Source organism: Chiloscyllium punctatum, chromosome 1 (genome assembly GCF_047496795.1).
Source record: "Chiloscyllium punctatum isolate Juve2018m chromosome 1, sChiPun1.3, whole genome shotgun sequence".
NCBI lineage: Eukaryota > Metazoa > Chordata > Chondrichthyes > Orectolobiformes > Hemiscylliidae > Chiloscyllium > Chiloscyllium punctatum.
The window spans coordinates 78,022,628-78,045,941 of record NC_092739.1 but is presented as its reverse complement, the minus strand read 5'-3'; the positions used below and the strand labels follow the sequence as shown (position 1 = coordinate 78,045,941).

At 38.4% G+C, this 23,314-nt stretch overlaps 1 protein-coding gene across 1 annotated transcript in view; it reads left to right on the top strand.

Annotated features, from left to right (window-relative positions):
* Positions 1-22,950, top strand: part of kdr (kinase insert domain receptor (a type III receptor tyrosine kinase)) — a 70,265-nt gene extending 47,315 nt beyond the window's left edge. Inside the window, exons 19-30 of the mRNA XM_072569525.1 lie at positions 756-869; positions 5,908-5,996; positions 8,823-8,979; positions 10,603-10,700; positions 11,249-11,371; positions 12,094-12,205; positions 12,307-12,406; positions 13,524-13,629; positions 15,064-15,209; positions 16,358-16,451; positions 17,289-17,374; positions 20,790-22,950. Coding sequence (XP_072425626.1) covers positions 756-869; positions 5,908-5,996; positions 8,823-8,979; positions 10,603-10,700; positions 11,249-11,371; positions 12,094-12,205; positions 12,307-12,406; positions 13,524-13,629; positions 15,064-15,209; positions 16,358-16,451; positions 17,289-17,374; positions 20,790-20,988 — 1,424 coding nt within the window. The 3' untranslated portion in view covers positions 20,989-22,950. The remainder of the gene's footprint in view (positions 1-755; positions 870-5,907; positions 5,997-8,822; positions 8,980-10,602; positions 10,701-11,248; positions 11,372-12,093; positions 12,206-12,306; positions 12,407-13,523; positions 13,630-15,063; positions 15,210-16,357; positions 16,452-17,288; positions 17,375-20,789) is intronic.
* The last annotated feature ends 364 nt before the right edge of the window (positions 22,951-23,314 follow it).

The following is a 23,314-nucleotide window of genomic DNA, read 5'->3' as shown; positions in this document are numbered from 1 at the left end:
CAATATAAGTTGACAATAATGTTGAAGATATGTCTTCAAGATAGTATACTTTCAAAATTATGCCCCTTTCCCTTCACAAAGGTACCTTTCAGAGACAGGTCTTTACTTCTGATTCCATTTTCCTACTTTCTAAAAAGCTATCAGAAACTTTCTCCTCCAATAACTACTTTAAATGTTGACTGCAAGGGAACTCAGAATGGGATTCAGTGGAGGTATGGCTGAGTCTTGATGTAACTTTACATTTTTGCAGTATGCTTATCTTTTAGGTTAATTGTCTGAGTTGGAAATCTGGTTCAAATAGCATTTCCCATAAACAGTTCAGATAATTGGTGTTTGTTGCAAACAAATATATTATGGGACACAATTGTAAATCAGTCACAAAAAGGAATGGCAGAAAATGTACCATATCCATGATTGATGATTTTTTTACTTTGCTTAGATCTTTAAATGTGGTGATTTCCTGCAGTATGGGCTCGAATCTTCACCTAGGGTTAGGTTTAGGGTTGTACTACATTCATTTTGCTGTTTACCAACCAAATTCTGGCATAAAATAACTAATGTCTATTAATGTATGAGCACATTTAATCATCCAGCTGTATAGTTCAGATTATAAACTTATAAGGCAGAACTGCAGCACATGAAATGGATCTTCACAATAGAGTACAAAATTTGTTAAGTTATTTTCATTCATAATCTCAAATGATTTTATTTGCAACAGTTAGGAGCACATTACTTTATCTCACTGCTGTTTTCAGAAGGAGCAACGTCTAGTGAACGAAGAGCACTGATGTCCGAACTGAAGATTCTTATTCATATTGGCCATCACCTCAATGTGGTGAACCTGCTTGGAGCCTGCACAAAAGCAGGAGGTGAGTCCATTGCAAACTCTTCCCTTTGGCTACTTTCAGGCTAACAGCTCTTTACTACCCTTTTCTGTGGAATACAATACAGATAACTCATGGATATCTACTTTTATTGTCATGCATTTCAATATGATCTTAACCAAGTAATTTATCTTTGCACGGTAGTGAATGAATTACCATACATCATTGTACTTCCAACAAAATTCAAAAGTAACTCCAAAAATAATTCCAAATTGTATTTCACCTAATTTGGCCATCATTGTGTGTTCCTTGAATAATTTTTAGTTTCGAAAAAGAAAGATTTTTTTTCAGCATGAATTGTAACAAAATAAGTAAGTAAGGTGATGTGACCTTCCTTCACCATTGTTCTCCAAAACATTGATATCAACTCCACATGGTTTGAATCTATCTGGGTGAACAGTCAACCAAAGACTGCTTTTCAAGATCACTATATACGTCTGAAAACACTTTCCAGTTTGAAGCATAACCACAGCTGTAATCTAGAAAACACAGAAGCCAATATGTGCACAGCAACCTCCTCCAAACAGCAAGGTTGAATGAGAGATAAATATTTGCCAGGAGGACACCAGGGAAAACACGTTTGTTCTTCTTATTGTTCCATGGAATCTTTCCAATCTATCCAAGCTGATATTTGGGATTTCAGTTTGAGATGGAGTGCCCATCTTAATGTTAGAGTTCAGGTCCTAAAGTTGGACTTGAACCCAGAAACTAGGAGGATAAATTGCTACCATCTAACTCCTTAATAGTCTGTGAATCACCTCAATGTTACCATTATCCATGACAAAGGTTTTGAACATTTCACCGTAAAATCATAGGAGCAGAATTAGGCCACTCAGCCCATAGAATCCACTCTCCTCTTCAGTCATGGCTGATATGTTTCTCAACTCCATTCTGCTGCCTTCTCCCTGTAACCCCTGAACTCCTAACCAATCAAGAACTTATCTAGCTTTGTCTTAAATACACTCAATAATATGCCTCCACAGCACTCTTGTGGCAGAGAGTTCCACAGATTCAGCACTTTTGGATTAAGAAATTGCTCCTCATCTCAGTTCTAAAGGGTTCATCCCTTCACTCTGATGCTATGCCCTTGGTAAAAACAATGACTGCAGATGCAGATATCTGGATTAGTGGTGCTGGAAGAGCACAGCAGTTTGGGTAGCATCCGAGGAGCAGTAAAATCGACGTTACAGGCAAAAGCCCTTGTGCTGTTGGGTCCTCGTCTCTTTTACGAGTAAAAACATCTTCTGCATGTCCACTCTAACCAGGCCTCTCAGTAGTCCATAAGTTTTAATCAGTAACTCCCTTCATTCTAAGCTTCATCGAATACAGTCCCAGAGTCCTCAACCGCTACTCAAATAAAAAGCACTTCATCCTTGGGATCATTCTTCTGAAACTCCTGTGAACCCTCTCCAAGTCCAGCACATCCTTCCTTAAAATATGAAGCCCAAAACTGCTCACAATACTCCAAATGTGGTCTGACCAGCGACTTTACAGTCTCAGCAGTATATCTCTGCTTTAGTATTCTAGCCCTCTTGAAACAAATGCTAACATTGCATTTATCTTCCTAACTGCCAAATGAAACTTATGAGAATCCTGAGCTAGAACTCCCAAGTCCCTTTGTGCTTCAGAGTTCTGAAGTCTTGCCCTATTTAGAAAATAGTCTACACTTCTATTCTTCCTACCAAAATGCTCAACCTCATACTTAACTATGTTATATTCCATCTGCCAGTTTTTTGTCCATTCTTCTACCCTGCCCAAGTCCTTCAGCGTTTTCACCATCTTCTCAACACTAGCTGTCCTTCCACCCATCTTGGTGTCTTCTGTAAAAATAACAACAATGCCCCCAGTTCCTTTAACCAGATCAATAATGTATAATGTGAATAATCCCAACACTAACTCTTGTGGAACTTCACTAGTCACTGCTTGCCATTCTGAAAAAGATCCCTTTATCCCAATCCTCTGCCTTCTGCCAGTCAGCCAATCCTCTATTCCTGCCAGAACCTTGCTCCTAACACCATGGATTCTTATCTTAGTTAGCAGCGTTCTGTGTGGCACCTTGTCACAGGCTTTTTATAAATCCAAATAGATGATGTCCATTGGCTATGGTTTGTCTAACTTGCTCATTAGTGCCTCAAAGAATCGTCAGGCATGACCTCCCCTTGACAAAGCTGTGCTGACTTTGTCTATTTTACCATGCACTTTCAAGTGCTCTGCAATCTCATCCTTTATAATGGTTCTAAACTTTTACCAATAATCAAGGTCAGGCTAACCAGCCTAGAATGACCTGTCTTCTGCCTCCCTTTCTTCTTAAACGGGGTGTCACTTTAATCATTTTCCAGACCTCTGGAACTCTTCCTGACTCCAGTGATTCCTGAAAGATCGCCACCAAGGCCTCTACAATCTCTTCAGCTATCTCGTTCATACCCCTGAGTCCATCTGGTTCAGAATTTTTATCCACCTTCAGACTTTTCAGCTTCCCCAGCACCTTCTCTTTGTGATGGCCACTACACTCACATCAGACTCCTGACTCTCTTGAAGGTCCAGTATGCTGCTATGTCTTCCACTATGAAAACGATCTATTGTCCAATGATTTGAGTATGGTAATGGCTTTACTTAGAACTCTTACAATTTGAGCCTAGCAGATTATATCATATGACTTATTAAACACCTCTTCCCCCGATCAGGATTTGTATGAACTAATGCAGAAGTTTGTAGAAAAATGGCAATTGTTTGATAATTCTTTTAAATCTACTCAAAATAATTAGGCTTTGAGTATGTCATATTCTGACCAATGCTAGCTCCTTACTCTGAGCATCTAATCAGGGATTCAGCCTTTTTCATTACAGTTAACCTTCCACAGATTGTCTCAAAATTAAATCGGAGATTATAGCCTTCCCTTTGCAAATAGAATCTCTGGATCATACAAAACAAGAGGCTATTTAGCTTATTAGCCTAATACCCCGATGTCAATTTGTCCCACTGTGTTGATCTTTCCTCATAACCTTGCACTTTATTTAAGAACTGATCCAATTTCCTTTTGGAAATTACAATTAGATCTAACTCCACCAATCCTTTAGGCAGTACATAATGAAATTGCAATGAGTTGCAGAATAAGAAAAGTCTCATCATCTCCTCCCTTAGCTTTTATTTTTCCCAATTATGTTAAAGTTGTGTACCCTTGCGACTAATTCTCTTGTCTTTGAAAATAATTTATCCATTCTTGCTTCATCAAAACCGTTTCTAATTTGTAGAATTTTGTAATTTTATTTCTAAACATATCTGCCAGAGGAGGACACTATTGGCTTACCTTCATACTCTCACGAATCATTGAACTTCTTCACATCTTTCACAAGTGAAGTCTTTGAGAACACACATTTATCTTCATGCCAGGCGCTCCAGTAATATCAATTTCCACTGACCTGGAAAGAGTCCTCCTTCCTTCAGAACTGCACTAACAAATTTTGACAGCCATTTTTTTATAAATTATGCATCACTTGTGTGCAGCTAACCAATGGAAGTCAAGAATGTGTACCCTTCAGTTGCCTTAACCTCATTGCAAAAGACATATGTTAGTTAAATAGTTGGGAAGCTGTGTTGGGAGTAGCCAATCTCTAACATCACACCAAAGAAAGATTAATATCTGTCAAAAGTACACATGATTGAAAAATTACTAGTTTTAGTTCAACCTAAGAAATAAAGTATTATCTTTCCTAGAATTTGTAGTTTAAACTATATCCATACTGACTATCTACAAACTTACTGAGAAATTAATGGAAACTTTCTAGTAAATGAAATTCTTCACATGAAAGCTCAACTTTAGATTATAAATGCAAAATAGAACAGAGCTGTGTTTATACAGAGCTTTTGCATAACTTCCAGATAGCTGATGCACTTTCCAGCCAATAAAATACTTTGTTTGATGTATAGCTACTATTGAATTGTAAGAAATGCAACTGCCAATTTGCACACAGCAATGCAAAGAGCAAAGTGAAAATAACCAGTTAATTTGTTTTTGCAATGTTAATTGATTAGATTACTTACAGTGTGGAAACAGGCCCTTCGGCCCAACAAGTCCACACCGCCCCACCAAAGCGCAACCCACCCATACCCCTACATCTACCCCTTACCTAACACTACGGGCAATTTAGTATGGCCAATTCACCTGACCTGCACATCTTTGGAGGGTGGGAGGAAACCCACGCAGACACGGGGAGAATGTGTAAACTCCACACAGAGAGTCACCTGAGGCGGGAATTGAACCCGGGTCTCTGGCGCTGTGAGGCAGCAGTGCTAACCACTGTGCCACCGTGCCGCCCATTGAGTGATACATATCCACCTAAACCTACCTCCTCTGTTCTTTCTTCAAAATATAGGGTGGGATTGCTCAAAGGAGACATAAATTCAAAGCCTTTAATCTTGATTTCATTGTTCTGTACGAACCAAGCAATATTATGATCTTTTACATCCACCTGAGCAGGCATACCTGCTGCTGCAGCATATGTATGTATGGTACTGCACTGAGTGCCAGCCTTCATTTCCAAGATGTCAAGCCTTGTGACAAAGAGGCAAGAGTGTTCTCAAGTGACGAACTGACATTGTGCTAAGTGAAAAGCTGCAATTCATTTAGTGGCACTGACATGTGTAGTTCTGGACATGTATTATAGCCAGTTCCAACTAGCAACACCTTGGTGATTTTCCACTGATTGTTGGGTGTCTTTGCCAGTCTTTTATGAAACCCAAACCGTTAACATTGTGAACTGGTGTCCTCTCCCCAGTAATCTAATATAGTGTCTGATGAGTTTTTTTTTAAATAGTTGGTAACTGCAGTGTTACTAATAGACAAATCAGAAATACTACAATAGAAAAGTTCCCTGGATTTGCATTGATGAAGCTATTTCATTCATTTCATTGATAATTTGTGTAAACAATAAACAGTATGTACTATGAAATAATATTTTTTCAGTCGTGATGGTGCATTTCTGGCAAGCCATTAATATTGTTAACTGCGTTGTTCTAACTCCAGGACCTTTGATGGTGATTGTTGAGTTTTGCAAGTATGGGAATTTATCAAACTACTTGAGAAGCAAGCGAAGCAACTATATCCCCTACAAGGTGAATCCATATTTCTCTACGTTACACAGATTCTGATGAAGAATCACCGGACTCAAAATGTTAACTCTTCTTTCTTACCAAACATGCTGCTAGATTTGCTGAGTTTCACCACCAATTTCTGTTCATCTTTCATACTTACATCATCTTTGCTTTACTTATTACATACTCCTATTTTCAAAGAGCCACAGTTGCAGTGCTCACAGAGGCCCCCAACTCTGGGTTGATTGAGAGCAAGAACTTCCATTTTGAATTTCATTAACTTAAAATTACCAAATATTCTTCATGGCCAATAAATTACTTTTACAGTGTAGTCACCTGTGTAATGTCAGCCAATCTACTCACAGCATTGTCCCATAAGTGGGGATGAGGTAGTAACCAGATCATCTGTTTTTAGTGATGCTGCCTTTTGAATTTTTATTCCTGAGATGTCAGACCAGACCTTGATTTAAAATCTCACCCAAAGGTGGCATTTCCTATGTTGCTGAACACTTCCAGAACATAGTCAACCAAAATGTCAGGTTGGATGATGTGTTAAGGTCTCTGGATGTCCTGTTGGATGGTGATTGCATGTAGTCATTGCCGATGGAGAGTGCCCTGAGATGTGGATGACTAAGCGAGGTTCCAGGGGGGCAAGCAGTGAGCTGGAACCACCAAGTTACTGCTCTAAAATTCATGTTGGGAATGGTCACTGTCTAGTTTCTATCCAGTGGCTGGCAGAATGGGAAACTACATATTAATGAAGGGAGGTGAAGTAATAATAAAGACGTTAGTACATGCTAATCCATACAAATAGGCTCCCTGCTGTGAGAATCTCATCTCACTATTCACATTTGGTTGGAAAATGGTGCTTTTTGTTCTTGATGGTGGGAATCATCTCACTGGACATTGGACACAGTTCTCCTAACTTTCAATGGCCACATCATTCAGACCTAAAATGTGGACAGAATTCTTTTCTGAATGGCAAGGAAGCAGTGGCTGCCAGTTAGGAGAATGTTATGTTTGGAGAAATATTTTATTCCTGAACTACATAAATGATTTGGAGTTCAAAAACACAATTACATTAGCCTGATTTTCAGAATGTGACAATTCCTGTCTTTTGGAGTTTTTAACAGAATGGTCTGATCAATAGATGTCTTTAAACATTCAGTGTTTGCATCCTTACTTTTGATTTTGAGCTAGATCTGGATTTTAAAATTCTTATCCTCATGTTCTAACTTTCACTGGCCTCCCCCTTCTTATCTCTGTAATCTCTTACAGCCTTACAATCCTCTGAGATTTGTGCTCTCTTTCAACTCTGACCTCTAGTCTATCCTGATTACACAGTTGACATTCAACGTCTAAGCTCCAAGTTTGTGAAATTTGCTTTGTGTCTGCCTCTCCACTGCCCTCTCTTCTTTTAAGACACTTCTTAAAACCTACCTCTTCAACCAGTTTCTTTTCAATCGTTGCATGGAATGTGGGCATCACTGGCAAAGTCTTAATTGTCTTTGAGTTGATTGACTTTATCAGCCATTTAAAAGGGTCCTTAAGGGTCAACCATATTGTTGTGGGTCTGAAGTCACATGTAGGCCAGACAAGGATAGAAAGTTCCCTTCCCTAAAAGAAACTGGTGAACCAGATGGGCCTTTATGACGATGATTATATGGTTGCCATTAGACTGGCTTCAAATTCCAGAGTTTTCTTATTCAATTCAAATTTCACCATCTACCATGATGGGATTGGAACACTTGTCTCCAGGCTATTTTTTTTTAAAATTCATTCACAGGATGTGGGAATCACTGGTTAGGCCAGCATTCACTGCCAATTGCTCACAGGACAGTTGAGAATTAATCATATTGCCGTGGGTCTAAAGTCACACGTAAGCCAGACCAGGTAAAACAGATTTCCTTTGCTAAAGGGCATTAGTAAACCAGATGGGTATTTTTTCCTGACAATTGACAATAGTTCCATGGCCATTATTTGAATCTTAATTCCAGATTCAAATTCAAATTCTACCATCTACCATGGCAGGATTTGAATCCAGGTTCCCAGATAATTACCTGGGTCTCTGGATTAAGAGTTTAGCAATATGCCAATAGGTATTAGCTTGGGTCTCTGGTTTACTAGTCCAGTGATTTACGACTACATCATCAGCTCCCCTGATATAATGTTAAAGGTATTATATAAATGGAAATTTTAATTGTTAAGCAAATATTGTTATTATGTAACTCAGTAAGTAAAAATGGACAAATTAATTAAGAAAAAACACATGGAAATATTAGATTCTTTTTGTCACTCTAACAAATTGTATGTCAGTTAGAACAATAAAGTTGGCAGTCCCCCATTGAAAACAATGAAATCAGAAAACAGAAGAACTATGTTTCCAGGCTACCCTCTGTTCATTGCCCTTTCATGATCCCATTGTCTTCAGTCTAATGAAAAATCTGCCAACAGAATTCCTATGTGACTGAGTCATATCAAAAGATGGCCAGATGACAGGCACGCAACAATGGTGGCAAATCTTTAACACCACATAAAAGTTGTCAGCAATTTCTGCAAGTGCTCAGTAATTGTAATCAATTATGATCCATTTTGAAACAATCTGGGACAGAGAATTCATCACAGGCAGCAGCATGTTCAACATTCCCCTGCTTCAACATAGAAACAGAGAGCTGAGAACAGATTCTCAGGTCCAGCGATGCTTATCTTACTGTTCAATGCCCACTAATTTCAACAGACATCTAGTTGTTAGGTTATCATACTCTTGCATGTATTGCATAAGTTTTGTAGATATCGTATAACATGTTCTCTTTACTCATTTGCATTTTTATTCTCTTCTTGTTACAGAGCAAAGCACTGAAGTCAAGGCAGGTGAAAGAAAAGGATTATGCTGAGATGGAGAGCGAGTTTAAACGGCGCTTAGACAGCATTGCAAGTAGTGAGAGCTCCACCAGTTCTGGATTTGCAGAAGAGAAATCACTGAGTGATGTGGAAGAGGAGGAAGGTAAAGATTTACCTCATTTCCACAGGTCTATCTGATGGGGCATCTTTGTTTAACTTACAAAATTGCGAAGAAGCAGAGAAATTCTATGTATGAAAATAATAATCATTTTGTGTGAAATGTTCTTACTGAAGTAATGGATGAAGACGTTTGCAAATAGCAGCTTGATAATTGAATATTGATACTGATAAATGTAGATAAATTGTGATTTGAAGTTTTTTTTATTTGTTCATAGGATGTGGGTATTGTTGGCATGGCTAGCAGATATTAACTAACCTAAACTGAGAAGATGGGGGTGAGCTGCCTTCTTATCCTTGGGCTGCAGTGACACCCAGTACACTGATAAGAAGAGAGCTTCAGGAATTTGACCCAATGACAGTGAAGGGACAATGATGTAGTTCCAAGTCAGGATGGTCTGTGACTTGGAGGGGAGCTTACAGTTGGTGGTGTTCCCTTATAAAGGGTGCCTTGACCACCCAGATGGTGGAGGTCATGGATATGGAAAGTGCTGCCGGAGGACCCTTGGTTACTTACTGCAGTGCATTTGTAGATGTTGCTCACTGTGCATTTGTGGTGAAGGGAATGAAAGAAGATTGATACTTCTTTCCAACACTTTACAAATAATTAACAGTAGACTGGCAGGGCAAGAATTTACCATATTAGATTTTTCTCTGCTCTTCTTACATAGGTCACACCACGCAGATTTTCCACATTGTCGAGTAGATGCCAGTGCTGTAGCTGCACTGGAACAGCTTGGTGAGGGGCTAGTTCTAAAGTTCAATTCTTCAGTACTATTGCCAGATGTTGTCAGGGCCCATAGCCTTTGCAGTATCCAGTGCCATCAGACATTTCTTCATAGTATGTCGAATGAAGCAAATTGAATGCAGACTGGCATCTCTGATGCTAGGGACTTCAGGGGTAGGTCAAGATGGATTGTTAACTCGTCACCTCTGATTGAAGATGGATGCAAATATTTCAGCCTTTTCTTTTGCACTGATATGCTGGGGTCCCCCAACCATTGAGGATGGGGATATTTATCAAGCTTCCATTCGAGATGTTTAATTGTCCATCACCGCTGAAGAGCCTAGATCTAATCTTTTTTTGTTTGCCACTGTTTGGCACACAATTAGTCCTGTGTGGTAGTTCCACCAGGTAAACACCTTACTTTTAAGTATGCCTGTTGCAGCTGCTGGCATGCCCTCCTGCACTCTTCAGGGTTGATCTCCCAACCTGATGGTAATGGTTGATTGAGAGATATGCTGAATCATGATGCTATAGATTGCAGTTAAACAAAAAGCTGCTGCTGATGTCCCATAGCACCTCATGGGTGACCAGTTTTAAGTTGCTAGATTGGTTCAAAGTTGATCCCATTTAGCGCAGTGATAGTGCCATACAACATGACTGAGGGTATCCTCACTGAGAAGATGGAACTTTGTCTCTATAAGGTCTGTGCGGTGGGCACTCCTACTGATACTGACATGGACAGATGCACGGTAGAGGTAGATTGGTGAAGATAAAAACAAATAGATTTTTCCCATTGGTACATAAAATAAAGCACATCAATGTGCTTTAAAGTAAAAGTACAACTTTGATAAAGCTCCACCAACTCACTTTTGTTTCTTACAGTTGCAGATGACCTCAACAAGAACTGGTTGACAATGGAGGACCTTATCTCTTACAGCTTCCAGGTAGCCAGGGGGATGGAGTTCCTGGCATCGCGAAAGGTGAAAAAAAACATGTTATGACCTCACATTTTATTAATCTCAAAAACACATAATTCTTGTAATTCATGTAAAATGCACGGGATAACAAACCTTCAACAAATGCATTTTCCTTTTTAGTACATTTTATCCATGATACTGCCTTCTTTTAAATGACTTGGGGTCAATGCTGACTTGATGCAATGAGTGATAGCAAGTTGACAACTTGTTTTACATTTGCTTTCTATGGAAATAAAAGCCAAGAGAGAGGTAAAACAGGCTGCTGACTTTCAAATACTCATTGCAAAAAAAATCAAGATTTACATTGTTCTCTATAGCCAACTGCTCTGACTTCTTTTAAGAGCAACAGTAATTACTTTTCCTGCAAAAAAAAGATTTCTCTCAGCCATTCTTGCAAATATTTCTCTCAGATCGGATGACACTGCTATTTACTAGTTTAGTGGTTGTATGAATGATGAAGAGATCATACATGCTTCATGAGAAAGACACTGTGAATAAATTATAAACAGAAAAAAACGACAAGATCAGTAAGTTTCTATTCCCCTTTTCAGTGTATTCACAGGGATCTAGCAGCACGCAATATACTCTTGTCGGAGAACAATGTGGTGAAGATTTGTGACTTTGGTTTGGCTCGAGATGTTTATAAAGACCCAGATTATGTGAGAAAAGGAGATGTAAGTATATGAAAATTAAATTCTGCGAATATTACACTGTTGTTAAATTGCAGCTCCGTAATCTTAATGGGGAAATTCTCATCATGTATTGTATAAATTATAGTAATTTCTGAATCAGATTGCCCATATATTATAAACCTTATTTATTTTAATACCATGGAAATTTAAGAAGTGGACGTGGAGCTGCTTATAAAATAAGGTTTATAAAATAAAATTTGTTATTTGCACACATCACAGTCTCAAAAGGACCTTTATTAAGGATCAAATGGTGTCCTATGTGACTGTAACAAAAGTAAACCAAATATATGTCTGAGTACTGAAAACTAAAATATATTCTGTTGAGTCCTCTTGTGGCAGTGACTAATACTGCAAACCTCACTCATTTAAATCAACATTAGTAGTATAATAATCCAATAATAGTGATATTTTATAAAATATTGTTTTTATAGCAAAGTACACAAGGGTCATGCCTTTGATTTATTCATGTGCCCTCTCTGCAATAATATCAATTCTTAAAATAAGCCCTTTCAACACAGCCTTTCCTGAGAAGCTTCTGTGGTGTAAAGTTCAATAACACACAATTGATAGTTTTAACTCTATGAAACGTACTGATGAATAATACATCAGATATCTTTAGGATATAAAATAATGTAACTTAAAGTCACCTTTGGGAATATTTGGGTGAGAATGTTTATTTAAACTCAGAACATGTTCTTTTCTAGGCACGACTACCTCTTAAATGGATGGCCCCAGAGACCATCTTTGATAAAGTTTATACAACACAGAGTGATGTGTGGTCATTTGGGGTTCTACTTTGGGAAATATTTTCATTGGGTGAGTGCTACCAGTTCTTCAGAAAAATGTTTTTGGGAAAAGTTTTAAAAAGAGTGCTAATATCTCAGTGAAACTAATGTGCCATCTTACTCAACTCCTAGGTGCCTCCCCCTATCCTGGTGTTCAGATTGACGAAGAATTCTGTCAAAGACTCAAAGATGGCACACGAATGCGATGTCCTGAATATGCATCTGCAGAAATGTAAGTCATTGTATTTCCGTGTCAGTCTCCTTCTCTAGATTCTCTCTAACAGAGCCATGGCATTTGTTATGCACTGGGACAAAATTCATTCAATCGCACGATTCTGAAATTCGATACATAGATAAAATACAGGAGAAAGTGAGGACTGTAGATGCTGGAGATCAGAGCTGAAAATGTGTTGCTGGAAAAGCGCAGCAGGTCAGGCAGCATCCAAGGAGCAGGAGAATCGACGTTTCGGGCATGAGCCCTTCTTCAGGATTCCTGAAGAAGGGCTCATGCCCGAAACATCGATTCTCCTGCTTCTTGGATGCTGCCTGACCTGCTGCGCTTTTCCAGCAACACATTTTCAGCATAGATAAAATACACTCAATATTGTTTATTCTCCAATGATTAAGCTGATTTTGTAGAATTGTGTCACAGACAATGGATTAGCTTGATTTTGGCCTGAGTAGATTCAATGGGCCAAATGACATTTTTCTGTAGACCTCTCTGACTCTATGTCAAGAAGGCTTGTCGTATCCAACGGTCCAGTTGGTCCCACTTGGTCCAGTTGGTCCCACTCTCCTCTTTCGCCTATAGCATTACAGTTTCATTTCACTTTCCGATTTGCTTTTGAGAAGTGGAAGATGGCATGGCTTTGACGGATTTTGTTGGGACAATATGTAGATGAAAAGTTGGAGGGTAAATCCTTCAGAGATACTAGAGCTAACAGCACAGGAAGAAAAACAACTGGGGGTTATTCTCTGTCTGTGATTAGCTAAAAGACAATATAGAGAGAGAAGCACAGACCCACTCACCTGGGTTACCTGTTAGTGAGAGAGGAGGATGCCGTAATCATCCACATCAAAAGCTGTGGGCAGGTTGAGAAGAATGAGGAAGAAATATTTACCTTTGTCACAGTCATATAGGATACCATTTGATCCTTTAGAGACAGTGATGGCAGCAGAAACCTGATTGGAGGGATTCAAACATGAAGTTCTGTGACAGAGTAGCATATGACAGTATATTCAAGGGCATTGCAAGACTAAATGTAAAATGCCAACAGGTCCCTTTGACTACCTTACTTCACGTGGTATCTGAATAAATTTTGAGCATCCTGATTGTTCTGTCCCGTCAGCTATCAAACAATGCTGGACTGTTGGCATGGGGACTACAAAGTAAGACCAGTCTTTTCTGAACTAGTGGAGCACCTTGGAAACTTACTGCAAGCAAATGCTCAGCGGGTAAGCATATATTTGTGAAATGTGTTTGTATTGCAAAATAACTTCAGTTGATTTTCTCTTAAGAACAGCAGTTCCTCCTGGTAAACCATTGACAAACCTGGGTGGCTGTCTGTAGGCATGTGAGAATCTTGTAAATCCCTGAGGCTTCCTGAATTCCTAATGGACTCAGAGATAATTAGTTTCACATAACCTTCCCACCACTAGCTGGAAGTTTCTGCCTCTTTTTAATAAGGACCAGCTTTCCCATTTCCAACAATCAGGCATGTGGCCGTCCATATGATTGTCTGAGCCTGCTGGCCACCTTGCCTGCTCCAGCAGACTTAATTAAATTCTGGGAATTCTGTGGTAAATGACTCACCTCCTCACTCCCAAAGTCTCTGCACCATCTACAAGGTACCAGTTGGGCATATGATGGAATTCTCTCCCCTTTCCTGGCTGAGTGCAGCTCCAACAATATTCAAAAAGCTCAAAACCATCCAGGAGAAAGCAGCCTATATGATTGGTAGCCCATTCCACCACCTTCAGCATTCACTTCCTCCACCAACAATGCATCGAAGAAGTTGAATATATTTGTTCCTCTTGGTTCCCTGCCACAGCCCCAGTCTAGAGACTGTCCTTTAAGACTTTGCCAGCTCGGTCAGTAATGAGTGCCGAGTCTCTCCTGGTGATGGACATTGCTGTCCTCTACCCAGAGCACATTCTATGTCATTTTTGGATATCTGTATTTTATTTGAAAGAAACACAATCTCAGCCAGAGATGTAATTGCAGTGTAACCCAAATCAAAACTGTAAGGTGTAAACTAAATAACTGTGTTATTTAGTTTATAAAGCCCCCTTCGTGTGAATATTCTTAATAATGCTACCTTTTACCTTTTATACTTGAATAATATTTTAGCCATTGATTGCAATTATTGTACCAAAACTAAATCCAAATAATTCTCCAAAGTCGCAGAAGTCTAATTTATTAGTAAATAAATTGGCTAGATATCAGGTCATGTGGAATCAAAAAGAACACTGGAATGTAGCTTGTCAATCCTTAGTACAGGTTTAAAGTAGCAAGCAGACAATAAGATCATAAGATATTCAAACTGAACTAGGCCATTCAGCCCATTGAGTCATCTCCACCATTCAATAAGATATGGCTAATTTGATAATCGTCAACTCAACATTCGATGTCAACTCAATATCGCCTTTTACCCATAACCCTATTCCCTCACAAAGTAAAAGCCTATTTATCTATCTTTTGAATATACTTAATGACTCAACCATAGAACCCTACAAGGTAAAATATTCCCAATTTACAACCTTCCCAGCCAAGAAATTCTTCCTCTTCTGCCTTAAATAATTGTGACTTTTCATTGTTTTTGATTCTGTGCTTTTGATCTGCAAACAATATCTACAAAAAGCATAAAATGCCTCTCCTGCAATTATTAGGATGGGAAGGACTATATTCCGCTGAACATGTCACTGACCATTGAAGATGATTCCGGGCTTTCTCTGCCAACTTCACCTGCTTCCTGTACAGAAGAACAGGAAGGGTGTGATCCAAAATTCCACTATGACAACACAGCAGGAATACGGTAATTACCTGATTGTCATTCTATCACTTCTGAAGGCAGTCTTCATGTGTTTGCGAACAGAAGGAAAATGAGAGGAAACAGTGCTGAGCCAATTTATTTGATTTTTCACTCAGCTCAGAGGATTAAACAGAACAGTTACGGGACGTAACACTGGACAATAAATGAAAAAATTATGGAAACTTTCCAAAAGTTGATAAAATTCAAAGTGTTAAGTGAGTAGCAATAAAACAATGCACCAGTTGATCAGAAAGGAACTATAAATTACAATAAGTAGCAAAATAACTAACTGATAGCTCACTGTCAGTAAGGTGTTTATTGCAGGATCGTACATTAGCTGTTGACACTTACAATAGGTAATGTTTGATGCTGTTACCTTCGAATATCACAGGCTGAAAATCCCTGGCCCTTCTTTGCTACTCAAATAACAGCTTTGTGGGTACATGTAATTTCTTTTTCTGATAGCACAGAGTGTCTGCGTTAGTTTTGGGATCACTTGATTAAACAGTCTACCCCTACTCCTATTTCTCACGGTTTTGGCCACCGTTGGCAAGTACTGGCAGGATTGTGAGCTCTTTTTGGGATGTTGGGCATATTGAAATGCGTGCTCTGGTGACAGCTTGGTGAGAGTGACTTGTGTTGTCCCAGTTGGCGCACACTTGAATCAAGCCCCTCTACAGGTGAAATCATGTTTGGTTTTCCAGCAGGATGACCAACTCTAAGGAAACAAAACAAAGGGCACTTTATGAGGCAGTGAGTGGTAGGTATTGCTAGTGAGACCAGAGTCCTGGGCAATGAGATGTACTGTTATTAAGTTATTTGTCTGGGAAGCCACAGGATTACAAGATGATTCAATGTTTTAGTGTACCCTTTGGAATCTAGTGCTTACAGCAAGGAATCTTGGGAAATTGAGTTCTTTTGTTCTAATATCACAGGTACTAGCCTGAGATGCACCCTTTGTAAGTTTCTTTTCTGGAAATGCTGAATTGGAGAACCACATTTTACATAAGTTAACCTAAGGACGAATTGTACCCATATCTGCTATTTGAGACATTGCTACAATGATGTCTGTTGAATAAATTTTTTCTAGCATTTCAGAGGATATGCTTTTAAACACTACATACCACGAATCTTTTTGTTCCTTTCTCTAGATACTTGAATGGCAGTAAAAAGCGAAACAGGCCTGAGAGTGTTAAAACATTTGATGAAATACCAGTGGAGCAAACAATTGTCATTGTGCAAGAGGTACATATAGATGCATAAAATTAGCTCTTCATTTTCCCAATAGTAATTACATGTCTGTCTTCTAATTTATTTCTTAATGGATTAAGATAAATGGTTGATTATGAAGATAATCCACAGATAATACTAATATTTGCAATTCAATATTTGTAAATATTGAATTGGAACTATGAACACAGAAATAAAGAGGACAGGTTCACAATTAACAAAGTTAAGACATTATGGGAGTATTGTCAGCACCAGCATGGCAGTGGTTCAAGGAACAAGCCTACCAGCATCTTCTCAGGATAGGTAGGGATGGGTAACAATTGAAGATCTGCTGCTGTTGCCTCGATCATGAGAACAAAAGCATTGTTAGTTGAGAGAAATATTCCACAGAGTATTGCATTATGAAAGACTGACAGGTTTGAATCAGTGAATAACTTGGAGGTGCAGAGTCATCATGATTCCAACAAGGAGTGGTAGCTGTGGAGACAGCAATACATGTATTGACAAGAACAGCTATTCAAAAGGATATAGTAGGTCTCAAATTTTTATTGAATAGGTGGAGAATGGAGAGTGAGTTGACATATCTAAGATAGCAAGTAAGAAGTTAATGCTGGAAATGTCAGTGTGCATGAATATTTGATTCAAAAAATCAAAATTCTGAGCATTTTAGATAGAACTTTCTCTCAGAAGAACACATGATGGAAATTGAATCCATGATAGGAATGTTGTGTGTGACCTATGGACGGAGCAGATTTAATGAGAATGTTGCTCCTTTCTTATTCCATGCATCCTTAAGAGTTTATTTGTCTTCACTAACTGCTTTGTCTTCATTAACTGCTTTGTCTTCACTAGGATAACCAGACTGATAGTGGCATGATACTTACATCAGAGGAACTTCAAACACTGGAAACAAGGCAGAGTCAGAGTTTGGCATTCAGGTAAGCTCTCACTACCCATGGTGATTTATAATAATTTTCTTTTGAAGAAAATATTATTCTATGGAATCGTGCATCATTTTTGTCAAGAGGTTAATGCAAATCTCCAGTTTGCTTGGCACCTTGTCAAATTTTCTTTTCCAGAGTGAGTTTCTGTCTGAAAGTATCACTGACAGTAACTTTGAGCTTCAAAGGTGTTTTGAGAATTGACTGATGATACAATCTTAACATGTGCAGATGTCCCCTGATAGTTCAAGGAAATATTACAAATACTTATCGCTCAATCTGAACCAATCCTTTGGCAGGCTGAGTATGTAATTTTATGTTATGTGTGACACAAATGGTCTTTGGTCCCAGTTTATGTAAAACACCTGATGTTCTGCAAATGTCTGTGGAACTCATTGAGCATCATAAGTTTTAGGAACGAGTAGACAGATTTTGCTAACCACAACCCACTCCCCAACACTGGAAATTTTAAAGACAGCACCAGTTATAGCGAGAAGCTGTTCTACATTTTTATTCCAGGGTTACTTTCCTTCATTGATTTGGCTGCACCGTTCCTTCACAATATTTCCCAGTGGGAGGGTAACAACATCCAGTCATTACTAATTTTGGAGTTTAGAATAATGGTACAAAACTGAAAAGAAAAATATGGTTTATCTTGGCAGCATTAGCTCCATTTTAAGGAAATTGTTTTCTAATGAGCCAAAAATCTTTGATATCTGATATATTTCCCAATGGGATTAGAATGTACTGTGCTTGGAGTCAATATCACAATCTGTTGGATAAAAACAAATGGATTTTAGAATCCTAACATATTAAACAGTACAATGTAATTCTGCTGTTTCTCAGAGGTACCATAAATGCTTTATCACAAACTAATTGCTACAAAATTGATGGACAATTCCATTTCATTGCCAGATTAAGTTTCCTTGACAATGAGAAACATGGGACATAAGAGGACAACTTGGCCATAAGATCATGGTTGACCTGGTCATGGTCTGAATCTCATTTTCCTGTTTGCATCCCAAAACTCTAGATCCCCTTGACTATCAAAAGTATATCTAGATCTGCTTTGAATAAATTCAATGACTAAATCGCCACTATTTTCTGTAGAAGAGAATTCTGTAGATGATGAAGCCACTGAGAGAAAATAATGTCTTTAATCTCTCTGTCTTTCAAAAAGGAAGACTTAAATACCTCTTAGTTTTAGTTCTAGTTTTGCCCACAAGAGGAAACATCCTCCTAGTATCCACACTAGAAATTCTTAGTTCAGACAAGCTTTCACAAGAGCCATTTATCTTGAGGAATCATGGCCTATTTTTCAACACATGGATCTCCTTCCCCAAGGGATGCAAAATTGACTGCCGATTTGAATATCACTGATTTTGTGTCATTGCCAAAGAACAATTTTTTACATGATAGGCATCCTTCATGTCTCTCCTATTAGTGGAAACATCTTCTCCACATCCACTCTCCCAAGACCTCTCAATATTCTGTAAGTTTCAATTAGATCCCCATCCCTCCCCACTCCTTCTAAACTTCACTGAGTATAGACCCAGGGCCCTCAACTGCACTCCTTCATCCCTGGCATCATTTTTGTGAACCTCCTGTGGACCCACTATAAAACCCATATATCCTTCCTTAGATTACAGGGATCAAAACTTCTCACAATATTCCAAATGCAGGTAACCAGAGCCTTGTACTACCTCAGCAGTACATCCCTGTTCTTGTATTCTAGCTGTCTTGAAATGAATGTTTGCATTGCATTTGCTTTCTTAACTACCAACTAAGAATCCTGAACTAGGCCTCCCATGTTTCTCTGTACTTCAGATTTCCAAAGCCTTTTCCCATTTAGAAAATAGTCTACATCTCTACTCTCCCTGCCAAAGTGCATATCCTCGCATTTTCCCACATTGTATTCCATCTGTCAGTTCTTTACCCACTCTCCTAGCTTGCCCAAGTTCTTCTGCATTGTCCTTGCTTCCTCAACACTATCTTTTCCTCCAGCTATCTTGGTATCATCTGCTAACTTAGCAAGAATGCCGTCCGTTCCTTCATCCAGATTGTTAATGTGTAACACGTATAGTCGTGGTTCCAACATGGACCCCTGAGGCAAACAAAAAATGATGAAAATCACACTGAGTCAGTCAGGATCCGTGGAGAGAGAGCAAGTCAACATTTCAAGTCCAGATGACTCTTCATCTGAGCAGGAACTCTATGGAACTCACTAGTCAGCAGTCATCCTGAAAAAGTCCCACTCTCTGCCTTCTGCCAGTCAGCTAGTCCTCTATCTGTGCCAATGCCTTACCCATAACACTCTGGGCTCTTAGCTTGTTTATCAGCCTCCTCTGCAGACCTCGTCAAAGGCCTTTTGGAAATTCCATTGTAACTATTGCATCATATTAATTTGATTTATCCTCTAAAGGGGTTTCATTTAAAGATTGCTATTTTTTCATACTGACTCTAACATTTTGCAAAGAGTAACTCACCTTTATTTTACTGATGTATAACAATATCTACATTTTGGGATAAGGATGCACGATAAAAATTATGCGAATCTGCAAATTTTCACAGCTTATACAAACAGTTATCTGACTGAAGCACTACTAGGTTAGGTACAGTGCAGCAGATGAAGTAAAAGTAATAAACAAAAATAACAGTTGAGAGTTTGAAGTTCTGTCTTTATACACTGGGCTCATCAGTGCTCAGGCCTCAACTCCAATTGGTGCTTGATTTTTCCATTGGGCAAATGCTTGTGGAGGCCTGCAGTTTGGAGCTGGGTATTATTTTTCATTCTTCCATGGGCTTGATGCTGCCCCAAGAAGTCTGAAATGGCAATGACATTTGTGTAAAGCCATACTGCACACCTTTAGACTTGAGCGCAGTACAAGTAGACAATCACCAGATATATTCCTAAAACTGTTGTGCCTCATGCTTTGAAATTATTCAACAATCATGCCTTTGGATTAGTTTTTCACTTAGATTTTTACTATGTCATAATTTTTTGGAATAGATCTTTAGCTTCATGCCTTTTTGTCTGGTTAGAATTGAAGTTTTGCATCATATACCATTTGAAGTACTGTGCCTGAGCTATACACCAGTGAATTGCAGGAATCGAGGGAAATTCTTCAGGATTTTTCTATTGCCCTTAAGTAAAATGGAATGGGCAAAGCTGCTGAGACAGGTGTGTCTGAATTGTTGCAGGGCTGTGTGGCCTAGTGCATATCAAAGGAGTTTTGTGGATGATCATATAGTATAAACAACATGCATTTGTTCAGCTACCTTTGCCCAGGCAAAGTTGATTACATTACAACTTACTTACGAGCCAAAGTAGACTTCCTCAACTGTAATTTTGTATTTGCACTATTTCTAAATGATGCACCTAAATGGTAAAATATATCTTGTTTATCCACAGTGCTTTAATCCCTAGCAAAAGTAAAGAGTCTGTGTCATCAGATGGTTCCAACCAGACGAGTGGCTACCAGTCAGGTTACCATTCTGACGACACTGACACGGTTCCTTATCCGAATGAAGAAGCAAAAACCAAGGATAATTACTGCACCTTCCCGACTGAATACAACCTTGTCATTCGATACAGCGCTCCGCCTGTTTAAGAATTCACTTCAACACTCAGAGGATGCCAGCTTGTAGCAAATTCACCAAAGCCTTAATTGAATAAAGTTACCACATATTTTATCTAAAATATTGTCAAAATATGAACTTTGTTCTAAACAATGGAACTGTTATTCAGATTGACACGAGGTATCTTTATATTTCGGATGAGGGCAGTGGAGTAACTTGTGGTCAATAATACACCTACACTAACTCCAATTTGTTCTGTTCTTGTAAGTACAGCTTTGGCTGTCCAATACATAGACCGTCACACAACACATGAAATAAACAAGGCTTTCAGAATTGAACTTTGGAAAAAGTGACAAACTTTGACTGTTACATTGATGTCGGTCATCACTTCCCACAAGACATTGCATCAAGTTGTCTATCAAACTTCAAACAATTCGAGGCTGAGGAAAGGCAACAGTTAAATGAAACACTGCACAATTGAAAGTTACTTAGTAACTCAAGACAGGGTTCCTAATAGAAAATTAAACTATCTGAATGTATAAATCCTATATTGTCATATTTCATCTCTGTTCAATGGATAGCTCTCGAGTTAGACATTTGTATGTGTGCAGAGAGAGTGTGAGAGAGGAAGTATAGATCGGCACCTATTTATAGCACCTGAGTGTTGAATGCATTTTCACAAATAAATGTAATATATTGAACACAGATAATAAGATACAGATAATTGAATGAGTATGCTGTATGCTGTACATGTCCTTACTGCCATATCAAGGAATGTTGGATTGAAGGGGGTAAACAGTAAACCAAAGAAGGTTCATTTGGTGGTACATACACTGTTTCCCGAGTGGCAATCAAAGTAAAATGCTTCCAAAAAAACACATGTAAGCATTGAACTGGAAATGAGAGAAGATTGTGCTTTTATAATATATATATATATAGATCAAAATACAGTCCTTTTACTACTTTTGAATGTGAATATTCAGAGTCTTTGTTATGGTTTGCACAATCACCATGGAATAGACCCAAAATGTGATCAGTGTACTATTTCTTAAAGGCAAGATTCTTTATAACAAAATTACTTTATAAGGAAAGAATATTTGAAAGGCTTTTCATTTTAGATTGTGTTCCCTCTTTAGTTTTCCGAAAGTGAAATGTTTCGAAAGATACAGTATTACAGATGAATAAACATCTGCTCAAGGCAATTTGTACTTTTGTAAAATACATATATTATGTTTTTGCAATTACTTAGATTTGTAACCAATTTTTCAACAATAAGCTTATAGAAAACCAATGTCTTATAGTAGAATCATTTGGTGATGTTAAAGGGAATTAATTGAAGTTGTAAACTTGCTTGCTGGACTAAACTTTAAATTGAGAGGATCAAGTGGTTCATTTGACCAGTTTTTCTACCTTTCTCTTGAATATTGTGATTTTGGACATTGCACTTCTGGATGGAACATACAGACAATACCAAAAGTTTACTTCTCACACTAATTTGCTACTCGATGACCTGAATGCACTGGTATTTTTGCAACCAGTTAATTTAGTATTATAGTTATTCCCATTTCCAATGTACTAAGCAATGTACTATTTTTAAGAACATAAAGGAAAGGAGTAGTCCCTCAAGCCTTCTCTGCCATTTGATACAATCATGGCTGAATCTGCCCCATAGTCAGATGATGAAAATTGATTTCAATGCAAGCCAGGTCTGACAGTTAAATTTATTTCCCCAGGCTTCAGTTAGTTCATTTGTTAGTAGCATAATTCTGATCCACAATAACTTGCCCAGGTTTACAACTGAAAATTTGGTGTCCTCAATGTTGTGTAAACTTTTGAGCTAAATACACACTTGTAGCTCAAAAAGTGTTTTGTGTTGCCTGTAAATAAAGTATTTTGTCTATATATGTTTTTTTTAGACTTCTTAGGAATTGAACAATGTGTAAAAGGTTCACTTCTGCAATTTATTTTTAATAAACATTTTTTATATATTTGAAGATTTTGTGATTACATTCCCAACGTTTTGGCTTTTGGATTATTGTATAGCAGGTTAATCTAGATATTCTCATCGACACATGATAATTGGATATCCAAAACTGCCAGGCTAAAATGTTCGGAGTCCTTTCCCTGTCAAGAATATGATGATTTTCGTCAGATTTCCACAAACTTGGGTCGACTTGAGAGTCTTTTTCCTGATTCTGGGATTCTCAGCCTTATTCATGGGTTGTCTGATTTTTGAGAGATTCTTTTAAAGGTACAGGCGATTTGGATCATGGGTCCACACCCAACAATCTCTACATGGTCAGCTGAATCATGAAGAAAGACCTGGCCTATTCCTCCACAAGCTCCATGGAGTAAGGC